This window comes from Passer montanus, unplaced genomic scaffold, assembly GCF_014805655.1.
Source record: "Passer montanus isolate IOZ18808 unplaced genomic scaffold, ASM1480565v1 scaffold30, whole genome shotgun sequence".
NCBI classification, from domain to species: Eukaryota; Metazoa; Chordata; class Aves; order Passeriformes; family Passeridae; genus Passer; species Passer montanus.
In genome coordinates, this window is record NW_024367708.1 from 6,164,517 (window position 1) to 6,182,948 (window position 18,432).

The 18,432-nt window shown below is 35.0% G+C and overlaps 1 protein-coding gene across 13 annotated transcripts in view; it reads right to left on the reverse strand.

The window, feature by feature from the left end:
* Nucleotides 1-18,432, reverse strand: part of MYCBP2 (MYC binding protein 2) — a 178,670-nt gene that overhangs the window by 50,089 nt on the left and 110,149 nt on the right. For 11 of the 13 annotated variants that reach the window (XM_039714668.1, XM_039714656.1, XM_039714660.1 and 8 more), the window contains 8 exons: nucleotides 18,180-18,352; nucleotides 17,798-17,942; nucleotides 15,995-16,207; nucleotides 13,268-13,323; nucleotides 12,699-12,814; nucleotides 10,511-10,608; nucleotides 6,218-6,334; nucleotides 5,313-5,453 (listed from right to left, as the gene is read on the reverse strand). In XM_039714668.1, the coding sequence (XP_039570602.1) occupies nucleotides 5,313-5,453; nucleotides 6,218-6,334; nucleotides 10,511-10,608; nucleotides 12,699-12,814; nucleotides 13,268-13,323; nucleotides 15,995-16,207; nucleotides 17,798-17,942; nucleotides 18,180-18,352 (1,059 nt within the window). The remainder of the gene's footprint in view (nucleotides 1-5,312; nucleotides 5,454-6,217; nucleotides 6,335-10,510; nucleotides 10,609-12,698; nucleotides 12,815-13,267; nucleotides 13,324-15,994; nucleotides 16,208-17,797; nucleotides 17,943-18,179; nucleotides 18,353-18,432) is intronic. The other 2 variants (XM_039714667.1, XM_039714664.1) reach the window with 1 other exon arrangement.

Here is an 18,432-nt window from a genome sequence, read left to right on the forward strand (position 1 = left end):
AAATATAGCTGCCAGAGAGACATCACTGATTTTATAACCAATTGCCCATGCTATAGGAATAAGCACTGCTGTTCTGCTTAATTTTTCCTCCCACAAAACAGCGAGGACAGCATTTTTTCATCACTGGAAAACACGAAAAAGAACCCATCTTGTCTCCATAAGCTAGTTCCCGCTCATTTCAAAGAAATTTTCACAGTTTCTGTCAAATGAAAGAATAGTATACATATAGCAGTAGTAACACTTGTATTTATGGTATTTGTGATGGAATTCCTTTGACAACACACCCATATCATCTATACGAACCAAAGTATCACAACCTAATTTCCTATCCCATCCTGATATGGGAGCCACATGAAATCCCTGCTCAGCAGCCACATTAAAATTTAACAGTAGCTAAGGCAGTAAATCCTTTCAGGCAGAAACAAGTACAAAACACCCTTGGCATGCTTCATCTGTATTCCTTGAAAAAGCACTAACATGTTAAAAGTAAGCAAATCTACACTTTTATCACATATACTATATACTGCTTGCAAACATTAAGTTTCAATAATACAAATTATCTGCCATTTTGACAAAGAGAGGGAAATTGTCACAACACCAGCATTTCTTTAGAATTGAGTACCTTTACCCAGAACTAGTGATATATGCTCTGGGGCACTGGGGAAGGTGAGGAGGGTCTCGGATATGAATATTAGCAAAATAAAGGTCTATCAGCTTGACATAAAACTATGGCAACTATAAAAAGCCTACACGTGCCTCATGAGTGTATTTCACAGGCATCCAACCTACTTAAACTGTCTGGTTCTATTGCTTTGCAGCGTATCTCTTTTTTTTTTTTTCTGATGGACTTCCACTGAAAAACTTGGACTATCAACACCTAAAATATTTAGGCATCATTACAAAGATCTGTTTTTCTCCATCACATAGCTCTATGTGTAAAACACACAAGGGAAACCAACAGCAGTGAAGTGGGACCATGCTGGCTTAGAAACACCAAGAAGATCAAACTAGAAGCTCTCCTTTGCTCTGTGAACTTGAGAACCTCCTGCCTATCGTAACAGTGCACATCAATTCAGATGAATAGATCAGGCATCTATTTGGGAGCTAAGTTTTCATTCTCAAGAAACTAATAGATAGAATAAGGACTAAATTCAAAGCTTCTATCATCTGTAGATTTATTTAATACTTTCCTTCAAGACTTTACCTTCCAAGACCTAAAACTAATTTTAGAAATTCATACTTTTCCTGATAATTTTGAAGTTTCAGAGATTAAAATAAAAAAATTAATTTGTTCTGCCATGAAAAATCATCGGTCCATTAGGAACCATTTAAAACTTCAGTTATTATTTTTCAAAACTAAGACTTATCTTAAACAGCCATCTTGACATTTTACCCAACACAGTCTTACTCTTCAGTTGCTTTCCCTTTTGGTTAAAAGAATGGCAGATTTTTTTGTCAATCTCCTGCAGTGTTTCCACAGAACATTCAGGTTTCTGAGGTTCTGTGATCAAGCACTGGAGTCTACATACTAATTTTGATTATTTCTTCCATTGCCATAATGGCTTGAAAAACTTGTAGTTTCACAATCCTTGATTGCCTGTGGTGGCCAGGGAATGTAATATTGTAGCTGGACATCAGGGTGCAATAGTTCTTCTTATAAAATTTTAAATTTAAAATGAAGAAGTGAGAACTTAGAATGTGATTTTTTTAAAATACAAGTTCCAGAGTTTGACCAAGATGAATTTCTATTTCTTGCTAGTGTGCACTGTTTTATATCATATGTATCTTTCTACTAAGCACCATGTGTAAGCATGAATAATTCAAACTGTCTTCATAAGGAATTTTATAAGTATTTTTTCAAAACCAGATACCTGCATACCATAAAACAGAAGGAAAAATAATTACCAGAGATGGAAACAGCTTATTCAGAATCACAGTCTATTAAATTCACAATCTCATAATTACCAACAATGGATTGCATGCACAATTTCAGATTGGGGTTCCTTGTGAAAGGACAAGAACAACAGAAGAAGAGCTGAAGACTTTCTAAGAAGGTAAATGACCACAGCTCAAATCAATAAAACACTGGTAACCACCATTGATCTCTCCTTTCCTATGAGAATTTATCTTCAATTATAATAGTTTTGATAAAATACAGAAAGTGCATTTATGAGATCCACAATATTCATTATTTGCTTTATCATAAAATACCTAGTTAATGCTAATAAACATATATGAAAATACAAAATATATGCCAAGAAGAAAACAGGTCATAATCAACACTGCCGAGAACCTGTACTGTTTTTCATCTGCTCACTGTTCCATAATACAGTGAAGAAACAGAATAACTAAAATTTTTAAAAAGGTTTTTATATATTTGCCAAAATGTACTGAGAAATTTTATTTACTTAAGGAATTGATAATAAAAAGCCTGTATATTTAAACATGATCAAGTAATGTAATTGGAAATGACAAGTCTGCCCATGCAGAGTTGAATAGAAAATGGAGTCTAGTAGAAATCATGTGACATCTATTTGAACATGGCCCAGCTCAAGCATTTGATCTTCCCTTTGCATTTTCTGTTACACGGGACTTTCTCCAGTCTTCCTTTTAAGCCAAAACTGGTTGGACAGCTTGGCTCCAAAAAATCTCACACAATCGCAATTTTTTCTACTGCATTCTGCTCATCGTGTCATTCAGCTACCCAACTCAACAGGATGGAGCAGATATGAATTATATCACAATTTAACAAAACTTTAGCATTTATTACTTAATTGAATATATTTTTTGACATAAGTCATTCATCTCTAGAGAAACGAGAGAATCAAATTTGACAACTTGCAAACAGTCTTTTGGACAATTCCAAGGAAAAAATGTGTAACTTGAAATATTTTCAACCTAGTAATCACCATAAACAAGATTTTAAATTTCCTACCAAGAAAGCAGTATCTGTGCAAAGGAAGGATCCAGCAAGAAAGCAGTATATGCTAGACTAGCATGCAGTAAAGACTTTAGGCATTCAAAAGTCACCCTCTGAACCTTATCTTTTGTCACCTTTAAAATATAAAATGTTATAGAACTATTTTCTTCCTTTTTCCTCTTATTATTGTGAATCAAATCAACAAATCTTACTGCTTATATACTGTCATAATGAAATTGAATAGTTTCAGGATATGCTAAGTCCTCTTAAAAATACGAAAATTAGAGCCAGGCAAGGAAACTTTTCTGACAGTAGCTCAAAACACATTTCTTGTACATGCCTGCATTGTTGTAAGCGTTGTTCTCATAACCCTTTTGCTGTGTTGGCTGCCACTTACAGAGCAGAAGCTAAGAAAGCATGTGACTTTTAACTTGTGTCAGTCAAGACATGTGACTGTCTACCTAAAAGAAAACTAAGCATTTCTAAAGCTCATAACAGTCTAAATGGTAACAAAACTAATTCACAAGAGTGTTTAACACTTTTTGGTTTAACCCTCAAAACAAAGAGAGAATCTTTCATCTGAACTTTACACAAAATGTTTGAAAACAGAATGTTGTTTTTCACATTTGATTGTACATGACCTCCTTATTCACATGAAATTTGATTTTTCAAAATTATGTTATCAAGATTGAATGTTCAGTTATTCATGGCAGACATTTCTTTCCAGACTTCCCTCAAGGACCACAGCATATGCTCTTCCCTAGAACCACATGTATACCAGAGCTGTACGAAATATGCCAAGCAGTAAGTTCTTGCTAATCACAGACAACTGCTGAGCTCAAAAATAATCCCTTCTACAAGTAAAAAGGTATTGAAGATAGCTAAACTAAAAGAAAAACAAAAACAACAACAACAAAAAAAAAAAAAAAAAACCCAAAAAACCACAAAAACCCACACAACTAAGAAATCTACCAGACTATAATACCCCTCTAGATACACAATATTTACTGAAGTTAGTTATTTAGTCAACATAAATTCACTTTTACCATGGATGAACTGGTAAAATTCAACTCCTGCACAGAACTATTAATATTTCACAGAAGTATAATATAGGAATTTTCTAATGGCAACCAATTTCTAAGGCAAAAAATACAGGCAAAATTTTAAAGCCTAATTTTCCCATGTTTTCATACATTCTACAACAGACTAGAAAAACACTGATGACAGGCATATCTGAGTGACTGATTTCTGAGTACATAAATAATTTGCTTCCCAAATCTAAAATTAAAATAATTTCCCAAACAAGGATTCTATTGAAAGAAATCTACAAATAGAAATATATCAACAAATAATTTGTAGACAAGAAGACCATGTTACATCATGTAACACTATTTGGCAGAACAGCCAAAGGACATTTTGAATTTCCAAATTTAGCTACTAGCAAATAGCCCAATTTCACTGGGATTGGGAATATCTCAGTTCTCGACAACCAAAAACATGTACAGCATAATATTACTGGTCTCAGTGTTTAATTTAATGAAGTATTTCTCAACTATCTTCAACTGCAGCAGAGCCTTACTCAGATAAGATGACAAATCAAATCTAAATAGCAGTATCAATTACATCTGTTTCTCACATTCTGCCCAGAAGAAAACAAGCTACTGCCCACTCAGGGCAATGCATGAAAACAGATGAGCCAGAAAGGCCTGCACTTTCATGAATCTTTTGAGAAACACTGGTTTAGCTAATATAGCTTTTCCTTTTTTGTCTTCAACATTTTTCAAAAAACTGTAATTGGATTCCAGAAAAGATATAACCTTTAACTGTACTGATGATGATCACCAATAAAGTTATTCAAATTCTGTTTATTCCTATTATAAATTCAATGTTTGTCTTGAAGCTGTAGCTAATGAAGTAATAACTTAATGATTCAGGTATAAAAGTCACCAAACAAAAAAAATCCACAAAACCCAGGCCTAAAGAACTTTTTTGTTGGTTGGTTCTTTTAAAAAGCAACAATTACATAGATTCACTGTAGGCTGCAAGCCTCTTCTGAAATCAGGACACCAGTGGACTACTTCACAGACAATACTATCTAGTGTAAAAACACCTGGGGTTGCAGATCACAATTTAATACTATTCTGCTTTTATTACAGCAGTCCCTGCCTTTCTGTTTCTCTTCTAGAAGAGGCTTCAATAGAAAAAGCCTCATACCTTTCTACACTCCACCCTCATTACACAGCAGCCCTCCAAAATGCAAACACATATCAGGTTGTATTTGATAATTAAAGTATCATTTACCTCAGGACTTTTTGCAGCCTTAATTAAAGAAAGTCTTGTAATGAGGATAGAGTGTACTTTTGGATATTTTTCAAAGGCACCTTTTACTTACGTCAACAGGTACCAGAAGGCTCTTGCCAAGATGTTGATTAAAAGACAGACACCAGGCTTCAGTGTAACCATTCATGTTAGGAACATACTTCTTTATTGTTTCATCATTCAGCCTCAGCCAAACACCATCATCATTGTGGATCTATGGGAAACAAGCAACAAGAAGGAGCCATGCCCTCCTGTAACTGTTCTGTAGCTAGCAAGGATTAACAGACTTCAGGCAGACAATAGCAGCAAAGAAGCAATGAACCTCACAATGCTGATACAACATAAGTAGAGGTGAAGAGGAATATTGACAAAATCAGAACTCCAAAGTAATGGGGAAGTATATCCTTTTATAAGTCAAGGCATGAAGATAAATTTAAATCAGATCATGCAGTAATTAGAATTGCGTTGAAATAAAAGAGAAAAGAAAGTCAAGCCTTAATAAGCTTTATAAATTCCCCACTTCCCACTTTTCCATTGCTGGTATGACTCAGCAAATCGTAAAAATATTCCTTGCATATGAAGTTATATTGTAAGAAAAATACATGCATAGCTGTCTGACACACTAGTAGTGATCTTCAGATCTTTAAGTAACAGATGTAATGAAAAGGACATCTGCATCTGCATTTTTGTGTGGAGCTGAAATAGTAAGTAGTGAAAAGCTAAATCTTAAGAGGTATTATTTTAAGATGAACTCCAGGAATTTTCTTTCCTTGTATCAGTCTCAAATGTTTGTTACACAGGTTTTGAAATAAGTAAAGGAAATGACAGCTTGAAAAACTAAATTAGTAAATTTAGATTTTTGCAATTTATGGTCTTAAGTTGTATACGTCAGCATCTAAACATGGAAAAAACCCATTATTTGCATGAATTACCTTTACATCTCAGCCCAATTTTCAATAGAAACATCTTATGGATTACCTCATCAATGAAAGTGATGGATCCATTGACTTTCACTATGCCTATTTGCTCACTCTGAAGGGAAGGGTGGCTACGGATACGAAGCCCTGCACTGTCCTTGGCCACAAATTTGCGAACCTAAGAGAAGCAAAGAAAGACAGTAAGGAAGAAAAAAAATTGGAACAGAGCTCTCAGAGTAAAAAGAAATAGGTTTAACAGATTCTGAAATGCCAGTGACAAGACAGCAGTCTTAAGAGTTACAGTTTGTTGCTAGTTTCCCATGGCTGCTGTGTATAACTTCATTTTTCTACTATAATCAAAAAAATTACAATGTTCCAAAAAACCATAATGTAAGCATACATTGAGTTGGAAATATTTCTATTATACCCTACAATAATCAGTACAAGCTTCTGATTTTTTTTAACACACACGTTTCATTCACTGCTGAAAATTTCACCAGATTTGCATTTTCAAATTTATTATTTATTTTAACTGATCAGCCTGGGATTACCATTTCTCAGTTGTGCTACTGTAGTATTCTCTTTAGTCAGCTTTTTAACCAAAATTTGGATATTTTCTTTAACTAAAGAGTTTAAGTAGCCATTTTAAAAGAAAATTATCTTTCTACTTCTTTATCTTTCAAATAGCTATTTCAATAGTTTCTTTTTTTCCCCACAGGAAGGTTAGAGCAGAGGCTCCTTGCAATTAGCTGGACTTACTACAGCACCCTAAAATCTCCTAGTTATTATTCACTATCACATTTTTTACCATTCAAACATTATTGGCCACCTGTCCCATAGAGAACAAACCTAAGGCATCCTATTAGTCTCTTAAAACCAGAGATGCATATATTCCATCCATATGGTATAAAACCATTTTCTTGGAAGGTTATTCTCAAACTCCACAGATAAAAGTGATAAAAGTATGAGTGAAAATATGGATTTATCTATAACAACATAAAGCACAGAATGATGTGTAAGGAACAAACTTGGTGATACATAACAAAAGGTAAAAGCTAAGTGTATGAACCTTTTTTCCCTAAAGGAATTATTTAAGAAATTATATTTATTCTGAAGATAATTTATAAAACAAAATACAAAACCAACAAAACCCCAAAACCAGAAGCATGTAAAGGATTTCATACATAAATTACACGAAAATGTGCAAGGTTTTGCTTATTAACAGTCCTCTTACTCGTATTACTTAGATTCTCGCAACAGACAAAGCTAAGACTTTCAATGTCCTTGTAAAATCTGAATCACTGCTGACAGCATTCTAAACACAGACAAGCCAAAAACAAAGGCTTGCAAATCAGGAGTCCTTGCATGATGTTACTTCAGAAAATTGTTATGACAGTTTGCTAGAACTTGGATTAAAAACTTTAATTTAGAGGAAAATCTCACATTCCAGATTTTGAGTAGGCACAGGCCTGGAAAGAGCCTTCTTCCCTTTTGCAACAGCTAACCTAATTAGTTAATAAAAAACTTCAACCTATAACTAGAAATTACTTAAGGATCAGATCCGCTGACAGACAATATAATAAAAAACAGATTAGGAGTTCTCTTATGCTCATTTCTGACCATGATGAAAAATTTTATCATCTGTGTCTTCCTTCTGATACAGCACCTCTTTGCTAGGAATATTTCTGTGTAGCACAGTGAATTTGTAACTCCATAACACCTCCATAGGCAGTTCTTCCATGGAGCACACACCAGCTGGATTCCAACTGAAGAACTGACTAATGCAGAAAAGCTTAGTAATTAGGATGTACATCATCCCTACAGTGCACAGCAGTTTTCAAGAGCTGTGTTGCTGTGCTTTTTTATTTGACAAATCTGCAAAGAGGTACATGTCACACAACACACATCACACAAGAAAGGGGTGCTGTCCAGCAAACCTTAACAAGGGCGTTATCTATGAAGGGGTGAGAAAAACCACCCCCAGCCCAGAGCTTTTGGCTCTGGTGGTTTTTTTGTTTTGCAATAGATGCTAGCTGCTTGTTGTGTCAGGATAGTAGAAACTATTAAAATATGTTAGGGACCAATCATTCTGGTACCAGTCTTACACCTTCAAATTCAGCTAAATTAGGACCATTTCCTTCTAGTTGATTCCAACTACCCTGATTTACATTACATAGCTTGAAAAACAATGCTTTCCTCAATAGGATGTGGAATCAAGATTCCCGCAAGTTAGTTAATTTAAGCTTTGCAGACTATTAGGAGGCAGCAGATCTTACGGCTCAATACAGATCACTAGCATAGTCTCCTTCAGATTTTTCATCTGACTTCAAATAACAGAGAACGAAGAATACACATATAAAATCATACCACACTACTCATTCTCAGCTTGCAATTTCAGTCAGGTTTGGCCACAAAACTGGAATGTTCCAGTGCCTCAATAAAATATTTTGGTGTTTCTAGCTGAGAACAGATCACCACTGAGAATGCACTGTTAGTGTCCTCTGGTCACAACTGTCAGAAATTTCAGGCTGACAAAGATGATGAAACAGTATTTAGAGCTCAACTATTTCCTTTTTGTCAGCAAAACATGATTTGGTATACTGGACTGTCTCTGACTGATGCATTCTAATCTGCATTCTTGGCTTCAGAAACATGGAGCACAGTAATTGTACTTACTAATTAGTTACAATACTGCTGTTGATGCACAAATAATTATCCTGATGTGTTATGTGATTTATTATGACACAGAAGAAAGAAGACTGATTAAATGATTTACCACGAAAGGTCCAGTTTAACTTTTCAGCTGGCTCTACAGACACTAAGACAGGACAAAGATGGCTCCTTTTTCAAAGAGAATAAAACTTGCAGCAGGAAATGACACATGCACATAGTACAACACAAGAAGAGGATTACACACTATATAACACCTCAGAAGTCCAGAGGACTGACTTCTGTCAAGTACTTTGACTATTCCTTGACAACTTGACAGAGTTATCATGTTTGAACAAGTCACCCCAATTTCCACTGTAATAATTGAAAAGAAAAGCAGAACTTCTGTTCAGCAATTCATCTCATATCAAAGCAGATTCTCTTAACTTGGAGACGGCAAAACAACATATATGATGATCAGCTTGGGTGGAGGTACAATGAAGTTGCTTGAGATAAATCTCTCTTAGTAGGAATTGGGAGTTCTAATTAAGATAATGAACTAACCAGGCAGTCTTCCTTCCAACAGAAGGGAGAAAGTCTAAAAGAAGCTTCTTGGGGAAAAAAAAAAACAAAAAAAGAGAGCCAGTGAGGGGTAAATGTTGCATTGAAACTAAAAGTACATTTATTATTTTTAATTTGAGGCACAGCTTCAGGGAAAAAATCTGGTTAGTAGTAGAAGCAGATGCTGGATGCATTTTAGAGACCAGGGAACCATACAACAAAGTTACTGTCTCTGGATTATCCTGAAGTAAAAAAAAAAAAAAAATAGGATGCACTGCATAGGTAAGAAGTTGTCAGAAACCTGAACCTTTTATCATATATTAATCATATGATTAATAATCAATGTAACCATATATTTCTTAACCACTTTCCCAATTTCAGCAGGACAGGAAAGACAACCTTGTGGTATTTCAGAATTCCACAACTGTAATACAGTTTTATTCCAAAAAAAAAAAACCCCACAAAAAACCAAAAAAATCATTAAAAGAAAAAAAAAATCAGCACCTCATTTAATATCCCTTCCCTGCATCAAAGAGGAAGTACAAGGTATCTCCCTCATCTGGGCATTTTCCTTATACCACTGCCACCTATTTCAGCTTACTTGCTTTATTGTGTCTACTTTTGTCCTTTGGGGTGGAATGATAAGGTGAAATGGGCATGTCAAAAGCTACAGTAAGAATACCTTTCAAAAACATAATCATGCCATTCTCTAAGGAAGAAAAATATACTAAAGAAACTGGTTATGGATTTTATATTGACTAAAGATGCTCAAAACAAAATCTTTGTAAAATTTCGTGCACAATTAACTTCGTAGAACAATAGAAAAGAAATAGAACTAATAATAGTGCAAAATTTTGTCTGTGGCTTTAACAATAGCCGTGATATGTTTGTGTGACAAGCCAAGGCAAATGCAGTTTCTGTAGAACTTCTATCAGTTTTATGAATTCATGTACAAAAAGAAAATGAAATTAATTTCATTTTATCCAGTATATTAATTTCATTCCATTCAGCATATTAAACTGATCTGCAAATATCCTTAAGTCTGCAGCACTATTATATGATAAAGTATACATTAAATAACAAAAAATCCCACCCAAACATAACTATCTGTTTTGCGTGGTTTTTTTTTTTCAGTTCTCCAAACCTTGTTTGGCTGAGGCTCTGCTTTTGGTTTGATAAGTTGGGTTCCAGGAGGTATCATTCCTTTTGGAGGATCTTTTACTTTCACTTCTAGTCCAGCATCTATAAGCAAATAAAGACTAAGTTTAAAAAAAAAAATATAAGGGGATATATCAGTTAAATAGTAACTACAGTTTATCTGTGCTACAATTTAGAGTAAACAAAATAACCACTTACTTATCTGTCTGCCAAAATCAACACTTGCAGCTGCTTCATGGTGCAAGGCATTTATTTTTGAACATTTCTATTTTCATATGTGGAAATTTACAGAGATGTGGTTTCATGCTGTTGTTAGATACCTGTCACAGTGTACATACAAAGCACTACCAGGTAATTTTGTATCCTAATAGTATCTGTAGGGTTATGTTTCAAGGCATGGTCAACACAGAGTCTAATGTTTGAGAGGTGCAAGTGAAAGCTTCTGGAGAGGCAGTACCTTATGCAATGCTGTACTGCTACAGAAGCCAATTGCTACATGTGAGAGAGAGATATAAGAGCCTGAAAAAACACATTATACAACCAGAAAAGGCCTATAATGTAAAAAATTGGTATATATAATTATCAATGCGGTTATAAAACATGAAGGCACTGGAAAGTGACATTCTTGTTTGTGAAGAAAAATACATGTGAAGAAAGATACAAAAATTTAAGTAATAGATGAATATAATAACCCTGAGCAATAACCTTCAAAGAAATTGCTCAGCAATTACTGTTAAAAGCAAACAGCAATAGTAGATTCTTTTGTGGTTTTTGTTTCATTTTAGAGAGTGACTGTCTGAAAAACATCTTGAAAAGAAGTATCCAGACATAGCAATAAAACTGTTGGTTTCACTAACATGCTTTCAAACAAGCATGGCAGTAACAGAAGCAATCTACAAGCATCAAGAACATAAAAGGTTTGAAACAAAGAGAAACTGTTACCAGTACTTAAGCAGTCAAAGTTGACAGAATTATGGGTCAAGCATAAGTACATCAAAGCTTCAGAGGGTATAGTCTAATATAATGACTGAGTCAGAAAGCTCCATTGCAGAAAAATGGCACAGCTAATTATTAAGAGTATACTCATATCTATTTAATAATGAAGGTTAACAGTTATATTTATAATTTCTAGAAATTTACCCTACACAATGCTTGAGGATGGTAGAACCTATGTAACAGTGTAAGAGCAGTTGATTGAAACTGCAATGTAATATTTCGTCCAGAGATGACACACTGGAAAAAATACAACTGAGTGCATCACAGGCTCCTATGAAGGCAAATGTTCCTCTCTTTGAGGAACAGAGATAACCATTAATAATAATACTTTATATATCTTATCTTTTGTAGTTAACACATAAAAACAAATCTCATTCCATTTCTATGTGAATTATGTGTACTTGCATTTATCACTATGTATTTACTAAAGGTAGCTGACCAGCACCTTGGTCAGTATTGGGAAAGAGGAACTGCTGGTGCCTGTGAACTCACCCAAACCCTCTTATCAGATGTGGGTCCAGCTACAGCATGGTGTTTCTACTACCATCTTCACCATATCACCAATAAGGCTGACATGAGAGCATTCAAGATAAAGATATTTTTGGAAGGGCACTCTTTCCACCACACGCTATAGTATCTCATAGTGCAGTCTCCAAGACTGGCAAGGTAACTAAAAGATTTCCAGCAAGGAATGAACCAAAAGCATTTAAAAACTAGTACAAATAATTAAGAGTTTAGGTAGAGGCTCAGTTAAGACCACATATCCCCAGTTTTCCAGAATAAATGACAGTATGTATCTCAGTATCATCAGGAACAATTTCGCCTTTCCTTAGGTTCTTCAGTGCTGGGCTGGGGTTTTTTCCCTTTAACTACACTTCTCTGTCACTCTCAGCTGAAACGAGACATTCTTCTTTCAATACAGAGCTGAGATTAAGAGAATCTGTTAATCTGGTAATCTAACCACATTATAAATACATGATTTGCAACATATATTCCTATTTCAGTGTGTGGGGTTTTCTCTTCTGACAAAGAGTGATTTAACTAGAAGGCTTCTGAATGAAAACTTGGCTACTAAGTTTTGCTATGAACTGTAATATTAAATCTTATGAGCATCAAGTGTTAGTATACAAAGTGTAAATAATATAAATTTATGCTTAAATATAGTGAAAATTCAGTACCTATTTCAATGCCATCTATAGTTACATGAATTGTATAGAGACCAACAGCTCCAGGAGTCCAGTTTGCACAGTATGTACCATCGTTATTGACTCTGATCAGCATATTTTCACTGGGTCTAGGCATAAACAAAACAATTAAAATCACTGAACAGTTATTGTCTTTTTGGGTGCAATATGTCATAAACATATAATGATTATTATAATGTTTAGTTTGGAAACTACTCTTTTTCTAGCAGATAATCTAAATACAATTTTTCCCTTTCCAATGTACTAAACTCCTACTATTTACTATGAAAATATAAACCTCTATTCCACATTTATTTAGAGCAAATAATAAAAGAACACATTCAGAAAGTAGCTAATACAAATAAGGAAACAACATTAGAACAATTAAGAAAAAAAGATTTTTAAAAAAATTGCTACATAGAAGAAAACATAATACTTGACTTCTGTGTTTCTACCTTTAGAAATGATTACCTGTCAGTCACACTTGGGAGTCTGGGTATAAGCATAAGTGTCAGGACATATTAATATAAGTCCCTATCCAAAAGAAATTATTTGATGTTTACCTCTTTGGTGTTGGTGAAGCAAAACGTAGTTCTTCAAAAGAATAATTTTCATATGCCTATACATAGATTAAATTCAAACACAAAACCAACAGTTATACCACTGTCTTGAATAAAAGAAAGCAGAGCATTTTCTTAAAGAACACATCAATCTAACTTTACACACCTCACAAGCATTGATGAAGGAATCAGAAACAAATTTCAAAACACAGAAATATACATGCATACATGAAAGAGTATTTTCACTGTCTCATTAAGCAGTCATTATTTAGATAAGAAAGATTGCTACTGCTAACAAAAACCTGAAGTTTTTGAATCTCTTCAAATGTGACTTTTATAAAACCCTTCTGAATCCAGGCAGTGCACTGAAGACCATGTGAAGACAAGAAAGCAAATAAGTTGCAGGTAAAACCTGCAAACCAACCCAGGGGCTTTATCAATGAAATTTCATCCTTTTTCTCTCAACTCCAAGTGAAGATGAAATTCCCTGAATATTGAGGTGATACTTCCATTGACTTCCACTACAAAAAAGACCTGGTTCACTTCCACAGCATGTTGTGAAATCATTGCTTTGAAAAGCCCCCTAAGAAAACAGAGCTAGTCCTAGGAGTACACAAAGTCCCTCACCAAGAATCTGTCTGGGCTGAAATAGTTGCTGCGTTACGAGATTCTCCTGTTAAATCAAAACCAACAAAAGGTAGGCTAAAAGACTTTGAACATATATGCAAATCAGCCATCTTGGATCCCTGTATAAAGATATTTTGGATAAGTTAGCTATCTAACTAACTAAAAAAAAAGATTAAAACTAAAGATAGTTTTGACTATCAGTCCCCCAAACGTCATAATTTATTATACATATTTTTATGAAATGAGATTTTATAATCACATTTAGGTATTTGTATCAAGTACTGATACAATGTGCAGGATGATGTAAAATGGAAGTATCAGAGGACGTCTGCATTTTACATTGAAATGAGTGTGCTTAATAATTCAGCCAGGGAAATAGAACACAATATTGACATTGCCTTGAATTCAAAAAGTTCTGGATTGAAAGGACCGAACTTGAAAGGAACCTTGGGAAGATTCTCTGGAAAAGCACTAAAGAAAGAAATCAAGCATGTTTCAACAAGAGAGCTACTTTTTGAATTTAACCTTGGTGTCTTTTTACTTTTATCTTCATGAAGGTTCCTACTGTTATCTTCTAAGAGGATTTTAAATTAATCCTTCCACTTTCATTTTCCCTTAGCCTTATTTCAACTAAAAAATGATTACACATTAATTAGCTGATATTAAGCATTCCTCATTCCATAAATCTCATCTACAGAAGAGTTTTTGAACACCCTACACTTGCACCACCGTAATTTACCCCAAAGCATCTCACCCATTACAAGATATACCACCCTAAGAGTTGTGTGGGCAGATTTGACACCTATCACTGGAAAAGAAGGGAGCAGATAACTGTAGACAGTGGCTATCCGAAATATCATCTAAGCCCTAACTTGGAATAAGTAATATATTACTGCATCCCCTCAAGTCAATTTTAAAAGAAGCAGCAAACAAAGAAGTGATGCTTGCAGTATCCCAAATAAAAATGTCAAAAATCCCACCCTGATATGCACACGAATTAGCAAGTTCTTAAACCATTTGTTGCACACTACCTTGATTTAATAGTTCTTTCCTTGATCTATTAAGACATTATTCACTACCCAGCTGCACTATTTACACACAGGTACTGCAGCACTATCCTCTGCCAGTTTGCTGGTTCTGCCCCCACAACAAATCCATACTGATTATGCTAAGTATTATCCTTACCCTCCTGGCTAATCTTGTCTCATTAAGCTGTGCAACTCTTAGCTGTACACAACATGTCACATCTCTTAACTGGGTCAGTATGGTACACATATGTAAATTTACTGCATGTGCTGTAACATACTCAATCAAATCAACACTAGCTGCTCACCTTTTACTTCTTTAAAAATTGCTCCTAAGTAAATTTACTGCATGTGCTGTAACATAATCAAATCAACACTAGCTGCTCACCTTTTACTTCTTTAAAAATTGCTCCTAGCTAAGTGTCTGAGCTGATCCATTTAACAGTGGCTCATTTAATCAGATGCTGCTTAACACATATGCATTGAGATATAAATCATTCGTATGCCTTGTTTTACTATGCTGAGCTCTTATTTTCTCCTATTTTTCTGTTTCACCTGTTCTAGTTTAAAGTATGCATTCACTGCAATACTCCAACTCCATATAGTAACACATACGCATTGATATATATATATCATTCATATGCCTTTTTTTACTATGCTGAGCTCTTATTTTTTCCTCTTTCTCTATTTCACCTGTTCTAGTTTAAAGTATGCATTCACTGCAATACTCCAACTCCATATAAATAAAAATACTAGTTTAACTTTCCCTTCACTATTTTAATACCTGTTTTTATTTCTCCTGAATGACTCAGATTAATTTGTTAATCTGTTTAATCAAAATCAAAGATGACTTTCCTTTTTATGCTAATCCAATCAAACTGCTTTAGAGTTTAACCAATTGGCCCTTTTGATGTATTTAGTTTATTGCTGAACTAATATTAATCAAAGCAATTTGCATTGAATATATTTTCGTCTTGGGACCAAAAGTAAACATAAATTTTTCCTTCTCTGCTGCATACCTTTACACACTTTGAATGCTGAATTCTATAGTTACATTGCCAAAATTGCAGCAACTTACCTTCATCATTGTAATAGCAATATACCGAGCTTCTTTTACTATCATTGGCTCATAGGAGGAATCAAGCTTTGGTGAAGGAAGTCCTCCAAAGGTCATATCACTGCTAGGGGAAACAGCTGTTGCAGGACTGCCTGGTATCCGCTGCACTTTTTTAACTTGTTCTTGTTGCAAAGATGTTTTTTTCTGAGAAACAGGAATAGCTTTGACTTCCACCTGTGATAAGATGTGGAAAAGGGAATATGATTTAGTGGGAAAACACACACACAGACATTTCTTTTAAATTTGATGCAGTGCAGTGACAAAGTGCTTAGAGTCCTCCCTGTAACTCCAGCTGTGTCAAAACCCAATGTTACCTACATTAACCTGCAAAGCCAAGCACAGCATCTTGGGAAGATGCCAATGGGCAGGGGAGAAGCACCCAACTGACTCCACCATCAGCACAGGCTGGTGTCACTTCTGCCAGTTCCAGAGCACTGCCTGGCTGGAAACACACAGTCTGGTATGCCTAGGAAAGTTTTCCCAGAACAGAAAATTGCAACAAAGGAGAAAGAGAGCCTTCCAAGCGAGTGCACAGACATCAGAGCAGATCATCACGGCCACTAGACCTGCATCAGCCAGACTGGATCCTGGCCAGCTCTGCCACCTCACAGCCAGCACTGCACATTTATATTGTGCTCTTCAATGCATGTTTTTACTGACTTTTTCCCCCAGAGGTAGCACAGATCTCCATTAATGCAGGTAAGGTTTTTGTTACTGTAATACATTTGTGAACAGTAATGAAATAATAAAACCAGTAATAATTTTGATCATATTTTGACATATCCTTTTCGTGACTGATAGGATAAAATCACTACTGAGTCTTCCACTTGTTCTGTCACAAATTTAAGTCAGTAATCACACAAGTTTCACTCAAGCAGTGTTTGTGACTAAGATGATTCTTGTGTTACTGTTGCAGAACTGCTGTTCATTATTATGTTTACAGCTCACTGTAAGAAAACTCAGTTATTACATCATATACAAAGAACAGATATGAGAGCTTTTCACACAGGAATCATGCCTTTGTAAAAAGTATTTAATCTACACTTGGGCTTGAACAAAACCAACTACTTCACAGTAGCAGTGGGCTTTAAAACAGAAGTAACCTAGTTTATTAGAACTACAGGAAAACCATTTTGTGTTTGTTTAGTTTGCATTGCTTTACTACTTCAAATCAAGCAGCCCACTTTTATAGATTCCACAAAATTCTTCTAACTCTACCTGAGGCTGTGAAGAACACCTCCTTTTCAGTACTGAAAAACAGTGGCTGAAGGCAAACACAGGAACACCAGTCCCTGCCAGTTATCCTTATTAGCTGCAAGGACTACAGGAATTTCCAAGAATTAGAAACAGAAAAGGCAAGAGTATTATTCTAGTCTAAAATAAAGTAACTATAAGGTGGTCCATTAGTGTGCTTCTGATTCTTTTTTCCCATCACCAAGTCTATGGTTTATAATACACTTTCCTGGCTTACAAATTAAAAAATAGATTATTGTTACTTTAATACATCATCACCATCCTACCTCACTTATGACTGATTATTTATGCAATTACACATGTGTAGTTCATTATAGGCAAGTTATGAATTTCATTAAATGGTGATGGCATAATACAGAATTTGGCAGGTTCGTGGATTTAGAGGTAAGAAAGTCTAATGAATTTATGAATGCCACTTTCTGTCCTATACAAGAGTATTCTGTGGAATACCTACAATAAAAACTAGAAGACAACAAGATTAAGCAGAACAGCCAAGATTACAATAATTACCTTCATATTAGGAACATGAACAACTTCCCCATACTGGTCTTTTGTTTGTACTGTAATAACAGTAGGCCAACCACATCGGATGTCATCCTTATTCAAAATCAATGACGTTTTTTGAGGATCAGCATATGAATCTGGCTGCAGCCACCTACAGAAAAGAAAGCCGCCTAACATTAAAATCTCTTACAGCCCCCAAAAGACAAATTCTTACTCTGTACAAATGTGACAAAGAGCTAAGAAAAGACACAGTATCTGAATGCCTACGTGCTTTTAACTAATGTATTAATGGAAACAATAGAGCCAAACAGTTTTATTCAACTAATACTTAAAATAACTATGAAAGTTCTATAGCCAATTAAGAGGACAAGCAACAGTGCAGTTTTACCTTGCAAGTCGTCCACCACTTGATCCTGGTACACAAGCAATGAAATCTTCCAGAAACGACTGCTCGTTGCTTTGTACCTGCAGGGGAAGACTTCCTTCGAGAGCTTCCAAAATGGTTGGTGAGTGAGATAGTGCCAAGCCTTTTCCAAGAATGCCTGAGTGAGCTTTGCACACCTTTTAGGTTTTTTTTGGCAGAGGTTGGGGGTGAAGAGACATAGAACAGCTTGTCAGTAACATGTTCACATTTTTCCATA